The 17,227-nt window shown below is 34.7% G+C and overlaps 2 protein-coding genes across 3 annotated transcripts; both read left to right on the forward strand.

Annotated features, from left to right (window-relative positions):
* The first annotated feature begins 548 nt into the window (after nt 1-548).
* Nucleotides 549-4,897, forward strand: LOC145599270 (uncharacterized). Its single transcript, XM_081655670.1, has 4 exons — nt 549-1,334; nt 3,024-3,164; nt 3,250-3,754; nt 4,506-4,897. Exons 1-3 carry the CDS (start codon nt 644-646, stop codon nt 3,597-3,599), a joined length of 1,182 nt encoding a protein of 393 aa, XP_081511796.1. The 5' UTR covers nt 549-643; the 3' UTR covers nt 3,600-3,754; nt 4,506-4,897.
* Nucleotides 4,898-7,663: 2,766 nt separating this feature from the next.
* On the forward strand, nt 7,664-16,749 carry LOC145599031 (protein SPA1-RELATED 2-like). Of its 2 annotated transcripts, none has more exons than XM_081655445.1 (11): nt 7,664-7,896; nt 8,701-10,182; nt 10,931-11,088; nt 12,099-12,921; nt 13,560-13,706; nt 14,326-14,643; nt 14,753-14,812; nt 15,052-15,602; nt 15,740-15,808; nt 15,960-16,099; nt 16,277-16,749. In XM_081655445.1, the coding sequence occupies exons 2-8, from the start codon at nt 8,746-8,748 to the stop codon at nt 15,241-15,243; spliced, it is 3,135 nt and encodes a 1,044-aa protein (XP_081511571.1). In that variant the 5' UTR covers nt 7,664-7,896; nt 8,701-8,745; the 3' UTR covers nt 15,244-15,602; nt 15,740-15,808; nt 15,960-16,099; nt 16,277-16,749. The 2 variants fall into 2 exon arrangements, with proteins under 2 accessions (XP_081511571.1, XP_081511572.1); XM_081655446.1 differs by lacking the exon at nt 7,664-7,896 and adding an exon at nt 7,941-8,129.
* Nucleotides 16,750-17,227: the final 478 nt, after the last annotated feature.

The raw sequence follows: 17,227 nt of genomic DNA on the forward strand, positions 1-17,227 counted from the left end.
AATAATATTCAGTAAAAATAAGTTCAGTTCAGTAAAATTAATTTCAGTTCAATAAAAATAATTTCAGTTCAGTTAAAATAAGTTCAGTTCAGTAAAATTCAGTTTTCTTAAAGAAAAACTATAATAGAAAATCAGTAAAAATAATTTCAGTTCTGTAAAAATAATTTAAGTTCAGTAAAAATAATTTAAGTTCAGTAAAATTAAGTTCAGTTCAGTAAAAATAATTTCAGTTCAGCAAAATTAAGGTGAATCAAACAGGGCCTAAGAAAAAAAAAAAAATTATGCAAGAAAAATGTGTCCGTTAATCATCATATTTTAAAGAGGAAATCTACTCAAATCCAACAAGTTTAGAAAAATTAAATAAGGGTAAAATCGTCAAATAAATTATCATATTTCTCTATGAAATATGGAAAAACATGATCTGCGTTTCATGAGCAAACACCTGCGTTTCGTACACTCGTGAATTCGTGCCTTTTCCTCTTCTTCTCCCTCTTATAGTCATACTACAGTATTACAGTACAGAACTACAGACGTACAGTATACTCTCACACTGAAGTTTCATCATAATTACTCTTGCAATTTCCCCAATTATTCCTCCATTTTCTCTCTCCTAGGGTTTACAGAAATCCCTAGCTAAACTTCCATGGATTCCCCAATTTTCGAGGCAATTTCTTCTCTAAGATTACCTCTCTCATCAAACGACTATGAAAGAACAAGACAAGCTTTGAGCTTCGTTGAATCGAGGTTGAAGCGTGAGAAAGATGAACTTACGCAGAAATTCAACAGAGCATTGATGGAAATCAACATACTAACGAAGCAATTGGAGCAGTACAAGAAGGATCATGGCGAGTTGCTGCTCGCAAACAGCGATTCACAATACAAACTCAGAGAGTCAGGCATTGAGTGTGATCGACTCAGAGGGAGAATTCAGGAGCTTCAGAGGCTGAAAAATGAGGATGATGGGAAAATTAGGGAGTTGTCGAACAAGGTGAAGATGTTGAAGAAGCAGAACAAGGAATTGAGTGATGAAAATGGGGGTTTAGGGGAGAGGAAGGTGAAAATTGAAGAGGAATTTAGGGTTTGTAGGTTGGAAAGTGAGGGTTTGAAGGGGAGAATTAGATTTTTGGAGGAGGAAATGGAGAAGAAGGTAAAAGAAGTTGAGAAAGAGAGAGAAGAAAAGCTGAAGTTTTCTGTGAAGAACACTAAGTTGGAGAGAGATTTGGGGAGTGTAATGGCGGCTGCAACCGAGCGTTTTCGAGCATTCGAGACTAGGGTGTCGGATTTGGAGCGAGCTGTTGCTGTTTTGAACGACGCTGGTTCTGGTTCAGATTCAGGTAGTATGAGACTGGGAGTTGATTTTAATGTACTATTTGATGTTATATTTATATGTTTCCTGAAAAAATTATGTGCTGTTATATACTCATATTTAATAATTTAGTTAGTCCCGTCAAAAAAAAATAAAAAAAATAAAAAAATTAGTTAGTACTGTTGTTGTTGGGTTATCTGAGTTGCTCATGTGAAGAGAAGTGTGAAGCCGGGATTAGTATCTCGATACTGCAAGTCTAATGAGTGTCGTATTACTTATCAAATTGTGTTGCTCCTATTTTGGTAGATAGGGTTTCACGGTCGTTTTATTGAAAGTCGTAATATCAATAGATTTTGGGCACGGGCAATGCCTTGAATTATTGCATGAATAAGATCTATGCATAAATGTCATGATCAAATGTGTGTGTGTGTTTTTTTTTTAATTATATATTTATTTTGTTTTGCATTGTATCTCGAAAGGGTAATGTATTACTATGACAATATGACATTGTTTAGTGGTATAGATTTTAGTGAATAGAATTTAAGTTGCGGGTTCAAGACTTCAAGTCATGTACTTTCATGTTCTTACTTGTTTAGGAACACCTAACAATCTATAGTATAGGAAAATTCTTGTAATTCTACCTTTTGTTGTGGCTAACATGATTATTGAAAAATGTTTCAATAATGTACGTAATAATTGATTGAAGGGTTGATCTCTATTCTCTTTGTATAATTATTGGTTTGGCTAACTCATATAGCATAGTCTTTCCTCATTAGGATGATTACTTTTTAGGTCAGCACCTTTTGTAACTAGTATTTTGGACGTTACACTGTTGTTACTACGCGTAGCATATCATTACTCTCTTCATGCTAAGGCTTTAGATGTAGTATATTTGTCTTGGGAACTCTTGCTCTTAAAAAGATTATTGGAATTAACTAAACATTGTTGGTTGTGTTGGAGCTGGAAGTAATTGTGCGGTGTGCTTGTTGCCCTGTGAATTCTATTTGTTACTTGTTACTGTGACTACAACCTATTTTCTTGTCTCTGAATCTCCTCACTCTGTGAGTCTGTGTTACAAGTACTGATTTAGATTCACCCAAAAAAAAAAAACAAGTACTGATTTAGAGCAGATTATTAAGTTATAACATACAATATGAACTTTCTCTTCATTGTTGAACCTTGTCAACTCAAGTGCCTATACACTAAAGCATTATTTATGATGAAAATGAATCTTACAACAATGGTCTGAATGAATGGAATAAGAAGCTGAGACTAGCTATTTATAGTAATATAGCACTCTTATTCAATAGCAATACAACAATGAATTGCCTTACCAAACATTATTACAACCGAACTAGATGCTGAGGTGATTGCTGACATGTCAAAGTCTGCATAACTAACTTCAATTTTCTGCTACATGAGCTCCTATTCTCTGCTTGATGGTGCATGATCTGTTGGGTGGAATTAAGTTAAGGACCACTGTCCAATATGGCTGACCACTTAATCCAATATCCCTGTTGTCCTTAACTTTTGGCATGCCTTTTTTTGCATATTCTAGAGTGGGTATATTACTTGGTAATTAATATTGTGCAGGCTTGTCTAATGCCTAACCAGCTAGCAATGAAGTGATTTTTGTGCACCTATCAAGTTTGCTTGTCCTTTTTTCATTGAAAAGATGCTTTCTTTCTTTGATTTTTATCTTGTTTCTTTTTTAAAGGTTCACAACTGGTTGACACAACTGAAGTCATGCAAGAGCAGGAGAGTTTCGGTCTTGAAGCAAAATGTGAAGGGCTTTCTGGAGCGCTATCTGGTCATGAAACAACACCCATTGAAGAAAAGACTGTCTCATCTATGCCAAGTACTCCCAAATTTCAAATTTTCATGTCTTGTTTATTTATGTGTAATTTTTTTGGCATTGAAATGATGTTTTCCCTTTGTTTTAGGCCCTAAAGAAATCAGTGCAACTCGTGTCGAGGGACAGCCTAATAGTTTTGAGTCTAACACAAAGCCTGGAGCACCCGTGGGAATCTGGTCAGTTTCTGATGAGAAATCGGCTTCTTCTAGGGCATGTGCACACAAATCTCCATCAGTATCTACGTATGTTGTTGACTTATGTAGTTCTGATGATGATGGTGAACTAACTTCACCAAAGGGACTTAAAAGGAAGCTCTCAACATCTGAAGCTCCCTTAGGCATTAGAACTCATATGGAGTCAATTAGTCCTTCAAAGAAAACCATGGCAACCCTGAAACTATGTGAGCAGCAGGTTGGGGTGTCATTAGATGAGAAGTAGCAGAGTTTGGTCACTGATGTACATGGTGAATCAGGAAGTTCAAATAAAAATTGGGATTATGCAGCAGATTTACGTGATGATCTGCAGAAGAATACTTTACTTTGCATGGAGGGACTTTGTGCTTTATACAGACTGGAAAACCTAAATCAGCTCAGGTATTTTATTTTTAAAATTAAATTTTTCATGCTGTTCTGTGGTACTGTAGATTTTTAAATATTTCATGCTGTTCTGTGGTGCTGTGGTTACATAAGCTTTACCTTCGTGTGTCTATGAATCTATGATAAACGTAGAAATGATGTGATATTGACTCTATAGCTAATGCGAATAGTCTTAAAGTGCAAAAGAGAAGTTAGAACCCACACCTAACACTAGCTACCCTTGTTCCTTTTATACAAACACTAGCAAAAGCCATTAGTGAAAAAACAGGAATCAAGCACATAGTTTTTTTTTGTCGGTGTCACACAGAAGAAGCCCTGCTTTTTTTTTTTATGATTACACCATTTTATTTTCATCTATTTGTATATCCTAATAAGTTATCCTTGCATGAGTAAATGGTCTTTCTGACAAATTGTTGGTGGAATATATCTGAATCCACAAGAGGAGAATATACTGTCTAGGAGTCACAGAACTTGAGTTATACAATATCACATGGGACAGTTTTGCTTTCTGCTTTTCAGTTGGAGAAAATGCATATATTAGATGCCTTGAATTGATTTTTTTTTTTTTGGCAAGTAAATTGCCTTTGTTTTTCTATAATAGGGCTGCCAAATCATTTATGCTACTTCATGGCTACATGCCTATCAATGAAACTGCATTCTGTTGCCATTGTTTTTACAATAAAGTATTTGTTTTGCAACTATTGTAAATGAGGTAAATAGTCTCATTTTTGCAATTTTTTTTGTCTAGTGGAATAAATCTGGCCAGGTTTCTTACTGATGCACAAGGTGGGTTGATAAAAACACATGCTGAGCTAGAGAAGTTTGATCCAAAAGGAGCAGATGAGTGCAAAAAAATAGCATTGGCTAACTACAAGCAGCTGTTTGATATCTACAAGAATGGCAAAGACCCTTGCTTTGCACCTGCCATTATCACCAGCCAGAAGACAATTGTGTAAGTACTCTTCCGAGGCGTTCTTGGAGTGTTCAACTAATCGATTATGTAATTGAATGTAACGAGCTGACAGTTAGGTGTACTTCTGACTTGTGTGTAGCGAAGTGATTGTTAGTTAGTTATTCTGTAGGATTCACCTTTCGGGTGTTTATTGTAATTAACTAATCATCAACCCTTTGACATAGTTCCAGTTGAATGTCATTTGCTAGTGAAACTTATATTGTGGGCGTGATTGCGTGAACTCCTTGTTTATTTCTGACTACACTATTGTTGGGACAAGTTAGCTCTAAATTCTAGGAATCGTGAAAGTCAGATTACTTAGCTTGGTGTATATGATTGTTGTAAGTTGTGACATACTCCGTATTAGAAAGTAGAAACACCACGTTGGAAGCAAAATGTGCTGCGACTAGCCGACTATGGTGTAATTGAAAATGGCAGTGTTGTAAGTTGTGATATTATATTCTCTCTTCGATTGTGCAAGCGAGAAGAGGAAGATGAATGATTTTTCCAAAACAGTATAGCTGAACACCCCATAGAATGGATTCAAATTGCTTTGTTCCTTAAAGATTGATCAACGTGACTATTTATTATTTTCAAAATGCATCTACAAAGATAAATGTTTTCACTTTATTTTATTTTTTTTTTGAAGAAAAGTACTTCTATATGTTTTAATTTTCTCATCTACTAGAAATTATAGAATACTTCCACAAAAAATTAAATTAAACTATATTTGTCAAAATAAATTTAACAAGATTCAATATAAAAGCATCTCTCCCGATTTAGGAGATCATGAGATCGATTCTCACCGCCCAAAAAACATAAAAATGCAACTGCACAATCTTTAAACTAAATGACATGGAGTTGTTGACCAAAAGATTGTGATGAACAACTCCTAAAAAAAGAGAGATTGTGATGAGCAAAAGAAATTGGAGGGAAGCCATGCATGGCCATGTGATGATCACGTGCGCAAATATTTGTTTGGTAACCACTGACGTGGACCGTAGATGACCATGTAGTTTTGACTTAGTTATATCCCTAACCAACCAACCAAGTAAACCCTTGAGCCAACAACAAGTGTTGGTGGGATCATTGTATACGCTATTTGTGTTCTTATTTGCCACCAACACTTCTCATGCAATTGCTATCTCTCATTTCTCATCTTTTAATTTTTTTTATTTTTATTTATTGATTCCTTTTTTTCATCTTTAATTTGTCCTTTAATTTAATAAATAATTGTGTACTTGTGTCATTTTCACTAGCTTAGGTTAATTAAAAAAAAGTTTCTGATGGTGATGTACTATTTTGATTTCAAAATTGTGGATTTGGGTTAGTGGGTATGGAGGATATCTTAAATGAAATTCTTGAATAAAGGATTTTTTTTTTTTTTTTTTTTTTTTTTTTTTTGGTATTTCACCTGGTTTACCCTTTAGACTAATCCGGATTTGGGATCAATTTTAGGTGGTTAGGTTCCACTCTTCTCCCAATTATTACTACGGGGAATCAAACACATATCCTCTCTACCAAGCGTAGTCCGAATAACCACTACACCAATAACCAATTGACATTTTTAGTAATTTTTATATGTTGTAATACTGGTTAAAGCTACTTTAAAATATTCAAAATTATCTTTGTATATTATAATAGTTACTATTTTTTAACAGTTTATTAAACAAACACTTATTATTTATTAAATTTATCATATTAGTTTATTATAAAAATGTATATGTTAGAAAATACACATTAAAATACAACCACACTCATTACAAAATTAAAAAAAAAAAAACCCTTAAATTGGTTAAAATTATCATAAAAATTGTTAAAGTTACCCTCAAATTGACTATCTTTTAATAAATAAACGAGACTCTACCTTATACCAGACTTATTGTTATTTTTTTTTTCCATTTCTATATAGTTGTATCATCTCTTTATAGTGAAAGTGTCACAATAATTGCACCATTTTCTTATAAAAAGTACTTTAGCTGGAGTTTTCCTTAAGATGCCCTATTAAAATAAAAAAAAAAAAAAATTATGTTTTGGTGATGTTGGAATTAAATTTTGAGCATTAAAAACACCAAATGAATAAGTACAAAAAAGGTTCATTTTTTTCCTTTCTCCATAGCTATCTTTAAGGAAGATTTTCATAACATCTAAGTCGTTTGAAATTTTAACTTCGATATGAGTCACATTATTACATCTATCATAACTCTCTCTGGTTTAAGGTTGTTTCATTTTGACTTTTTATAATTGTTGTCGTTGACAATTGATATTTTAGAAATACATATTACAAAAATATTGAGATAAATTCAGCCAGATTCGAAATTCTTAAGTGTAATATATGTATATTTGTACATAATTGTTTAAATACGAAGTATATGAAAACTTATAAATAATTACATTAATAGCCTTTTGACTTTATTTATTTATTTATTTATTTATTTATTTATTTATTTTTATATGTAATATTTGTCTTCACCAATATCTTCGTAAATGAAATTTACAAAACACCCTTACATATTTAGCGAAATTACCTTTATCTCATGTCACCCTTAACAACATCCTACAAAATCATATTCGTATCATCAATACAATATAAGAAACACACGCATTTGTGTAATATAAGAAACTTGGTTCGAAAACTATATATATATGTGACAAAAGAATAAGGGCCTGTTCTCTTCAGATTATTTTCAGTTTAGTTTAGTTCAGTTCAGCTCCAATAAGTTCAGTTCATAATTTTCTTCACTCATGAAATATTTAATTTAGTTTAACTCAGCTCCAATAAATTTAGTTTAGTTCAATTCAGTCAATTAGAACAAGCTGTAAGAGACCAAGAGTTAAAAATTACAAGTACTTCATTTATCTTATCCATGTTCACGTGTCAAACACGTGGCATACCTATTGAATTAAGAAAACAAAGGCAATAAGGCATAATAAAAGTGAGGGGAAGAGCATATAATTAAAGATCTCATAATAACCAACATCCACAATTCCACATTGTGAAGAAAAAAAAAGGAGTTGAGGAATCGAAGATCACTCAAACTAAAACATTTCTTCATTATTCTATTTCTGGCATGTTTTACAACCACAAATCTCCTTCTTCCTACCCATACCTGAAAAATTAATTTTAATAAAATATTTATTATTATTATGATGATTTTGTCAGGACCCAGAAATTTCAGAGCTTGAGGTAACCACATATTTTTTTTTTTTGAAATTATTTATTGTTTATTATTGTACTCGAAATTGCCTTTGTTTTCTGGGCGAAAATTTGAACGCAAGATATATCTGTAGCTTTCCATATTAGGAAAGATTAATGTGTGGAGAAAATTCTCTTTAATTAATTTTTAGGGTTTTTTTGGTCCACCTATAATTGTAATTCCCATTTCACAAATTCGTTTCTGGTGTTGATTCTTGATTCTGGTGAGTCTTTAATGTTGATTTTTGATTCTGGGTCTCTCTTGAATTTTTCTAATTTTGTTCAATTTAACTTCTTTTATTTTTTCTTTCTGTTTTGAATTAATTTTATTTGTGGGTTTATTTTGTTTTGGGTGTGTAATTAGTGCATGCACTTAGTTTTGCTCTTTCCCCAGTAGTTCAAATAGATTGAGTTTGATTTCTATGAATTGATTGTCGGTGGATAATGGATAGTATGTGTTTTGTGAGAAATATTGATTCAAGAATGTAGATAATGAGCAGGAATGCAGCTAAATTAGTTATGTTATGTTTAACTATACTTGTTCATGGATATTTTCGGCAAATTCGTAATTATGGCTCTTACGATGGCTCGAATTCTTAGTTTTAGCTTTAAAAATGTTTTGTCTTGATCTGATGCATATGTTTAAATGGGGTTTTGAAGGAAGTCTTAGTTTCTGACTTTCTGTTGATTGAATTTGGTTTGCTACAAGATTTTTTTTTTTTTTCTTTGTGAATTTGTTTAAATATGGTGGCTCAACTCAATGCTCTTATATTTGTTATTATTTTTAAATTGTAGATGCTTTTGGTGCATTGAGGATTGAATAGCACGTATTCAGCCACTATGGATGAAGGGGATACCGAGGATGTGGCTCCTGTGAGTCGAGCAGAGGATATTCGAACCCAAGGTAAAGAAAGTGAAAATTTGGTGGAGAGCTGTAATGTATTGGAACCACGGAGGAGGGTTACTTTTAGGGAAGGGGATATCCGAAGGAGCGCAGTCCAGCAATTTGTGGATATGTTAGGTGGAAACGATGTCAATAGTGATGTGAATGTAGTGGAAATTCCTCGAGATCCATGTACAAGTTACCATGAAAGTGGGGAGGTCAGAGTTCAGGAGCTATTCCTGGGAGATCACAGCTCTGGCTTCGGTACAACGAATGCGGGTGAGATGATGGATACAATTCTAAATGAATGGCAGCATGGATATCAGCCGGGGATCAGATCAGAAGCTGAAACTCCACATGAACATTTAATCCCCAAGGAGAAATCCCTCTCAACATCAGGTGCTTGGAAAGACTCAAGACCTGCCAATGTGTTGCCTGGGCAAGAAATCAATCATAATGCCAATGTTAGCCCTGATGAGACAACTCAAAATGAAAGTGATGCAGTTTTGCGGCATGCTTTTTCATCTGGGGCTATGAGAATGAAGATTCTATCCAGATCTTCTGAATGTCCAGAATATTTTGTTAGGAATACTCTAAAGGGTAAAGGGGTCATATGTAAAGGACCAGTTTCTGCTGCAGTTGAATTCAGGGGCCAAAAAATTGCGAAGGCGGCTGCTGCTGCACCCGTAGCAGCCTCCAATCTGCCGGTAAATATGGGACTAATTTCCAATCCACCTGTTAATATGGGACCAAAATCTCTTTTTCCATCTAATTGCGGAGCTGCTACTTCTGCTGGTCGTGAATCTGTGAATGATGGCATGAATTTTAGGGAGTGGATGAGATCAAGGCAAAGTAAACCGCATAAAGTTGATAGTTTATATGCTTTTAAGCAGATTTTAGAGCTGGTGTATTCTCTTCACTCGGATGGCAAGGTCTTGGCAGATTTGCGCCCATCTTCTTTCAGGCTGTTGCCATCCAGAAAGATCGAGTATTTTGGGTGCATACGTGCACAGAAGGAAATGCAGGGGAATATGATTGGTAAGGATGTTCTGAAGTCACAGACTCTGAAAAGACCATTAGAGCTGGGTATGTCAGCCCAGTCTTACTTGGGTGTGAAGCACCAGAAATCTATTGATAATGCAAACTTTTTCAAGATGAAGTCACAGTTTCAATTAGGATATGGCCCTAAACCAATAACAAATAAAATTGATGCCAATCTTGCTGGTCCAGGAGTATCTAAGACCTCAAGCAGGCTACATCTGCTACCTTCAGCACAGCCGGCACTTTCTGTAAATGAGCAAGAAGAAAATTGGTATAGAAGTCCTGAGGAGCTATGTGGCAGGGGCTGCACAACCTCATCAAATATCTACAGTCTTGGGGTCTTATTTTTTGAGGTGTGTGAACTAGTTTCCATTTTCTTTCGTCTTGAGAAACATTTGTATATGACTGTCTTATAATCTTTCATCTTGCGAAACATTTGTATAAGACCACTTTTACAAGCATGTGACCCAATCCTTGTTTCTCTCTCCTTTTGGCCATACCCACCTGCAAAGTGGTCTTATGATGGTTAAATGGTCTTAATTAAATATTTGTATAACCTTCTAAGGCCTATCACTAGTTGTCTTCCGACCAAGCGCAACCTTGCGACATTCTACTTTAGGTCTATATGCTAATTAAACTGTGTCAGGGGTGCATTCTCTTGGACATGCTCACTCATCTAGTAAAATTAGGCTTTTACCCTTTTTAGAATACAATAACACACTCCATGCCTTACTAAGGCAACAAATTGTGTAGATAATTCGACGTTTTACATTGCATATAATGGAAGTTGACATGCCTCTGTTTCTTTTTGTATCTCTATTTTTGGTGCATGACAGGGCTTCTAAAATATCAAATCGTCATGATTGCACTTTAAATTCTCTGATTTTTGCTGCAGTGATGTGGGTTTTGAATTACCGTGTATATGGCTACTTTGCCAGGCCATGTATTCCCCTATACTTCATAATTAGCAGTGTTTTTGGCTCTTAACAACCTATCATTTCTAATTTGTTGTCTACATTCTTCTTTAATGGTTTTAGCTGTGTTAACTCTTAACAGGATTAAGCACATAGGCTAATGAGATTGGTTTCTGCCTTGTTCCAGTTACTTAGCAGTTTTGACTCGGGGATAGTGCTAGCTACGGCGATGTCTGATCTGCGTCATAGAATTCTTTCTCCCAACTTTTTATCGGCAAACCCAAAGGAAGCTGGGTTTTGTTTGTGGCTACTTCATCCTGAACCTTCACTTCGGCCTACAGCCAGGTATTTTATATTCCACCTAACGCTAAAGAAATATTTTTGTATTGGGATCTTTGCTATTCTTTAAGGCCCTATTCATTTCAGCTTGTAGAAAAGTTACTCTATATTCAGTAAATATCAGTTCTAATCCGTATAAGCAAGTTTTAAACAGTGAATATTAGTTTTTCATCAGTAAAAAATAGTTTTGATATTCAAAATGAGTGTTAATTGGTATTTACAGTACAATGTATTTGAGAATATGACTAGTGAGTCAGGAAAAATTAGTTTCTTTTATCAATGCTGCCCTCGAAAATGATAATGCCTCTTGAGTTGAAGGGATTGATATCCAAACGGAGAGGTGGAGAAGAAGGATCAAGGATGAGAAGGGGGAGTGTTGAGAGAGTAGGCAGTGGGCCATCTAGAGTCTACAATATGTGGATGGAGACTAGTTTTGTGCCAGCCTCATTGGAACCCCAATGATCAAAATTGGTTTTCTTTGTTGGTAAGGAAAATCTGAAGAGGGACATAGTAAGGGCACTAAGGGGATGCTTGCCACATGGTAGTTCCTTGAATTTTCCTTCATTAAAGCTTGTTGAGCTTAAAATTTTGGGCTTGGTTCAAGCTTTTAAAAAGTGCTTCTGCGTGCCCGACTCAAGACTATTTTGTGCTTTACATCTTAATTATATTGACAATTTCGAATATGGTATCTAAAGTTAAAAAAATTAAGATAAATTTAGAATACATAGTTATTATTTGGTCATGATCCATGAATTTGGTTAACTTCATAGTTTTGTTTTTATGAAAAATACAATTATGTAACAAGCCCATTCTAGCCAAACTGGAGCAGGTCACATGACAGCTTGGTTATCAGTATTCCTAATTTGTAGTATTCATATTGATAGTGACACCATTCTGTATGCCAATCAGATATATGTGTGATTCTTACATTGAATTCGATAGCATTTGACTGATTTGAGCTATTAGATATTTCTATATCTTGGTATGCTAATTCAGTAATTACTGTGGTTGAATAGAGATATTTTACAATCAGAAGTCGTGAGTGAAGTACAAGCATTGTGCGGGGATGAAAAATTGTCATCTATTCAGCAAGATGAAGGTGAATCTGAGCTGTTATTGCACTTTCTTTCGTCTGTGAAAGATCAGAAGCAAAAACATGCCTCGAAATTGGTTGAAGATCTTGGGTGCATAGATTCAGATATCAAAGAACTAGAGAAGAGGCACCTGTTGAAGAAATCCACGACTGCAACTTGCTCAGGAGACGGATTGCTCTATGCAAGAGAAAGAGGTTTCCTATACCATGGAGACGGGCATTCTGCCACTGTTTTTGATGGAGGAGACTCAAGGTTCATGAAGAATGTTTCTCAGCTGGAAAGTGCTTACTTTTCAGCACGATCCCAAATCCATGAATCTGCTAATGATACTGTGGTTCGTGCAGACAGTGAAATTCTCAAAAGTAGAGAGAAGTGGTATTCAGATCAACATGATGAAGAAATACAGGAACCCTTGGATGACCAAGGAGCTTTCTTTGATGGTCTATGCAAGTATGCTCGTTACAGCAAGCTCAAACTTTGTGGGACTTTAAGAAATAGGGATATAATTACTAACTCTACTAATGTTGTCTGCTCCCTGAGTTTTGACCGAGATGAGGACTACTTTGCCGCAGCTGGAGTATCAAAGAAAATAAAGATTTTTGATTATCAGGCAATTTATGACAATTCTGTTGACATTCATTATCCTGTTATTGAGATGTCAAACAAATCAAAGCTCAGTTGTGTCTGCTGGAACAATTATATCAGAAACTATTTGGCTTCAACAGATTACGACGGTATTGTCAAGGTTTGTACATCTTACATCTTTTTTTTTTCCCTTGTTGCTTGACACTTTCTTGTATGTTATTGTTCTTGATTGGGTTATATTTTATTTCCACAATTCTGTTGCATGGAGAGATTATTACCGAATTACTTATCAATTAATTTTGTAAAGTTATGTTTCTGTTTGTTCAAAATGTTTATTGCCTATTTCCGTTATAGTTATGTAATAAGAATTTATTGTGAGTCCATGTTTTTTAAATTGGCCTCTGAAATCGGTCATCATTATATTCAATGAGTACTAGTCAAGATTAAAGATGAGGCTTTGTACACTTGATCTTATTAGACCTGTTAAAAGCAGGAATTATACTGTAAATGGTCGTTGCTTAATAGTTTATACTACTTTCGGGGATTATTTTTATTTTTTTTTATGAAGTACATATTTTCACTCTGGATTCATTAAAGTACAAATTGTGAACAATTTTTCATGTGCTCATACCGTAATGGGCACAGCAATATTGATTACAATCTGGGAAGATATTAATACTTCTTGTGTCATATGTCATTGCTGACCTGCAAAGATCTCTTGTTTTGTGTGTTTTCAATTTTAACTAATTTCAACTAGTGACGTTGACCTATTATTGCTTATTATATCATGAATACCAGTTGTGGGATGCAAGCACTGGTCAAGAGTTTTCTCAGTATACCGAACATGAGAAAAGGGCATGGTCTGTTGATTTTTCTCTGTTGGATCCTATGAAGTTGGCTACTGGAAGTGATGATTGCTCTGTAAAATTATGGAGCATAAATGAGGTAATTTACAAACTAGTCTACATCCTTTTCTCTGTAGTTATCATACAATTGTTTGCTATTTTCATGATTATCTCCTTGATAAAATGCCTGGCCATAATCCATTTACTCCCCTTGTTTCCAAATAAAAGTCTCATTTTACCCAATAATCTTATTATTAATTAATAGTCTGTTTGCTTCATCTTATTCTTGCTTATTTTATCTTATTTCAGAACAAAATAATTTAAGATAAAATAAGCTCAAAAATAAATTGAGACCAGATAAAAAAAATTAGTCAGATAAATTCAGACAAAATAAAATACGTTCAGAGAAAATATTTTCAGACAAAACAGATGAACAAAAACCTATTAGTTTCATTTCATATTTATCTGTTTCTTTTCATTTTTAGTTAACAAAACCCCACTATCTGAATTTTTTTATTCACTTTTTGTCAACCAAACCCAACTATTGTTGTTTGTATTCACCTATAATTAGACAAATGTCCATCAATATCTATTTTTTTTATTCACTTTCTAAATGGGACTTAAATTTGGGGATAGAGGGAGTAGTAGTTAAGTGATGTATCATGGCCCTTGTAATGGGAAAAATGCACAATATCTCATCCTTTCTTAAATTTGGGCAGAAAAATTCTTTGCAAACAATCCGGAACATTGCAAACGTGTGCTGTGTTCAGTTTTCTGCTCACTCATCCCATCTGCTGGCGTTTGGGTCTGCTGATTACAAGATATATTGCTATGATCTCCGTAATGTTAATGCTCCATGGTGTGTGTTGGCTGGTCATGAGAAAGCTGTTAGTTATGTGAAGTTTGTTGACTCTATGACCCTTGTTTCTGCATCAACGGATAACACATTGAAGCTTTGGGACCTTAGCAAATCTAGTGCTGCTGGGTTGTCCAACAATGCTTGCAGCTTAACCCTTGGCGGGCATAAGAATGAGAAGGTTGGTAACCTATATTTCAATTGATATGTTGCTTGATCATATTAACTTGTGTCATTTAGATGGTTTAGCAGATAATTCTGACTACTGTCTCACCTCTGAATTTTTGCAGAATTTTGTGGGCTTATCCGTTGGTGAAGGGTACATAGCTTGTGGTTCAGAAACAAATGAGGTATTTCTTTTTCTTTCTTCTTTTTTTTTTTTTTTTTTTTTTTTTTTTTCTTTCCAGTTTTTTTTGTTGGTAATTCACCCCCTCCATACAGGGGCTGATGAAAGACTAAAGAAACCTGAATGAAATTTTCAAACACTTGTGCACTTAATTGCAAGGAAACCTCAAAATTTTCTGACTATTTGTTTGTAAATGTCATACCTTTTGGTACTTGTCTGACATCTCATTTTCCTCTTGCTTAGGTCTATACTTATTATAAATCTCTTCCTATGCCAATTACCTCACACAAGTTTGGCTCAGTCGATCCAATATCTGGAAAAGAGACTGATGATGGCAATGGGCAGTTTGTTTCCAGTGTGTGCTGGAAAGGAAAATCTAATGTGCTTGTTGCTGCCAACTCCAGTGGATGCATAAAAGTGTTAGAGATGGTTTAAGGATTCATAACTATAAAAGCAATTGAGAATCTAGCATGTCTCCGCGCTCCATCTTATTCTGTATTGGTGTCCTCTGGTGACTGTTGCTGTGAAGGCGACTTGATATGATTATGCGCTCTTTTGTCATGAAGGGTGTGCCTTTGACAATGTTGCATTTTGCCCAAATGCATTGTATAGCAGATATGGGGATGGATTGTTGTCAAACTAATTCTCTAGCCAAATCACATTCTTTCTCAATTGGTAAGGCTGGACCGGCTGGTAGCAAAAGTTTATGGGCTGAAGGGTTTCTCAAGTATACTCATAAAATGCATGCGTTGAAGAGAGATGGAAGAGACTATATGCTTGAGCTTGAGTTCATGGTATGTCTTTGCTATATAACATTTTTTTCTAAAAGATGCAAACTTTCCTGGAATGGAAGGAGTCTTCACTGCTGCAACTTAGATTTAATTGTCTGTAGTGTGAATTAGTGCAATAACCTTTCTTTGTTTTTTGGCAGTTCACTGATCATGCTCCCGATTGCTCAAGAGTACATTTGATTTCGAATCAGACTGCTTTTTCATGATGGGTAAATGCTGCGTTTGAATCTATATTCACTATTATTTTCTTCTTTTGAGATGCTTTGCAAATTTTCCCATATGATGTGTTTTCAAATCATGAAAACAAATGTTCTTTTTGATGGAAACAATGCTTAGAAAAAAAAATGTTGTGCTTTTCAGATACAAAGAGTGCATTAATGGTCAGGGTTCATCAAATGGTGAATAAGGGACGTAATTAAATCTCGTGAACGTTTAAAGAGCGCGGACCTTGATCTAACATTGGCTGAATATTTTGAAGGATTTGGAAGGCTTGACCAGAGGTAAACTTTTAGTATGAGTTATCTCCTGATAACATGGAAATTTGATTTCCACAATTTTGAATATCTGTGCTAACCTGAAGTATATGAAATATGAATGCTTTCTGTATATAGTTGTTTTCTTAATTTGTAAATGGGAATTTGTTTTTCTTGGTAGTCACGAGTCTCATTTATCTACAGTTGGCACAATAGGATCGGAAAATTGGCTTCTTAATACATGTATCGATGGCATGTAGAATGTACAGCAACCATGAATTTGCTTCATCCATCACCAACTATAGGTCTAGCTGTAAGCCTGTAATCGATCCAAATTTCTGGCTGAGAGAGGATCACTTGAACCGGTTGATTTCCTGCACCGAACTACAGAAGGGATCGACTGTTCAGGGTTTCCCCTGGGAATTCTAGTAATCAGCAGACATGCTAATATTTGATGTGTAGCAACTCCTCCTCTTTTTTTTTTTTTTTTAAGCCTGTAGCAACTCCTCTTTTCATGTTCAAGATATACACAGTAAATAGAAATCCGTATTTCACTAATTATATAGGTGAGTTTAAACTAGATACAAAGGACAAATTTCTAGGATGAAGAAATCATGTATATTGTGATGTCAAACTACCTTACTACCATTTGTAATTTGCATTTTTTTTTCTATGCGTCAATTCGTCAAACAATTTATCACTCTTTTCATATACAGCCGTATCCCTTTATCACCTAATGAAGCCGTACTAATACGAAAAATTAATTCCAATAGTCCCAATTATGAGTATGACTAGTCTTCTTTCATTGGTTTCAACTTTTGATCATCTTGGAACAATTGCACTTTAGGGGTATTTGCTCAAAATTGTCCCCATCCAAGGTAAATTGTTACATTGATTTAAGATGCCACATTTCACAACATAATTGTCTTTATTTTCTTTTTACCAAAAAATATTTGATAAAATATTGTCCTGTCACAATTTTGTTAGGTTTTTTTTTTTTTTTTTTTTTAATTACTCTAGAAGTTCGACAATAGTTGGGACTTATGGCATCAATTCCATATTAGTGACGGTACTTGTAAATTCCACAGGTACTCGTACTAAATTAAGTACTCCGTAATTCACTAAAATGAGGTGCGGACATTAGAGAGTGACGAT

Source organism: Chenopodium album, chromosome 20 (genome assembly GCF_948465745.1).
Source record: "Chenopodium album chromosome 20, dcCheAlbu1.1, whole genome shotgun sequence".
Classification (NCBI taxonomy): Eukaryota; Viridiplantae; Streptophyta; class Magnoliopsida; order Caryophyllales; family Amaranthaceae; genus Chenopodium; species Chenopodium album.

What these genes read in the sequence shown, in the direction of transcription:
- LOC145599031 (XM_081655445.1), top strand. Translation starts at nt 8,746, where the DNA reads ATGGATGAAGGGGATACCGAGGATGTGGCTCCTGTGAGTCGAGCAGAG. An exon ending in ATTACGACGGTATTGTCAAG is followed by an intron (nt 12,922 to 13,559) that starts GTTTGTACATCT and finishes CATGAATACCAG; the next exon opens with TTGTGGGATGCAAGCACTGG. An exon ending in GTGGTTCAGAAACAAATGAG is followed by an intron (nt 14,813 to 15,051) that starts GTATTTCTTTTT and finishes CCTCTTGCTTAG; the next exon opens with GTCTATACTTATTATAAATC.
- LOC145599270 (XM_081655670.1), top strand. Translation starts at nt 644, where the DNA reads ATGGATTCCCCAATTTTCGAGGCAATTTCTTCTCTAAGATTACCTCTC. An exon ending in TGGTTCTGGTTCAGATTCAG is followed by an intron (nt 1,335 to 3,023) that starts GTAGTATGAGAC and finishes TCTTTTTTAAAG; the next exon opens with GTTCACAACTGGTTGACACA. An exon ending in GACTGTCTCATCTATGCCAA is followed by an intron (nt 3,165 to 3,249) that starts GTACTCCCAAAT and finishes CCTTTGTTTTAG; the next exon opens with GCCCTAAAGAAATCAGTGCA.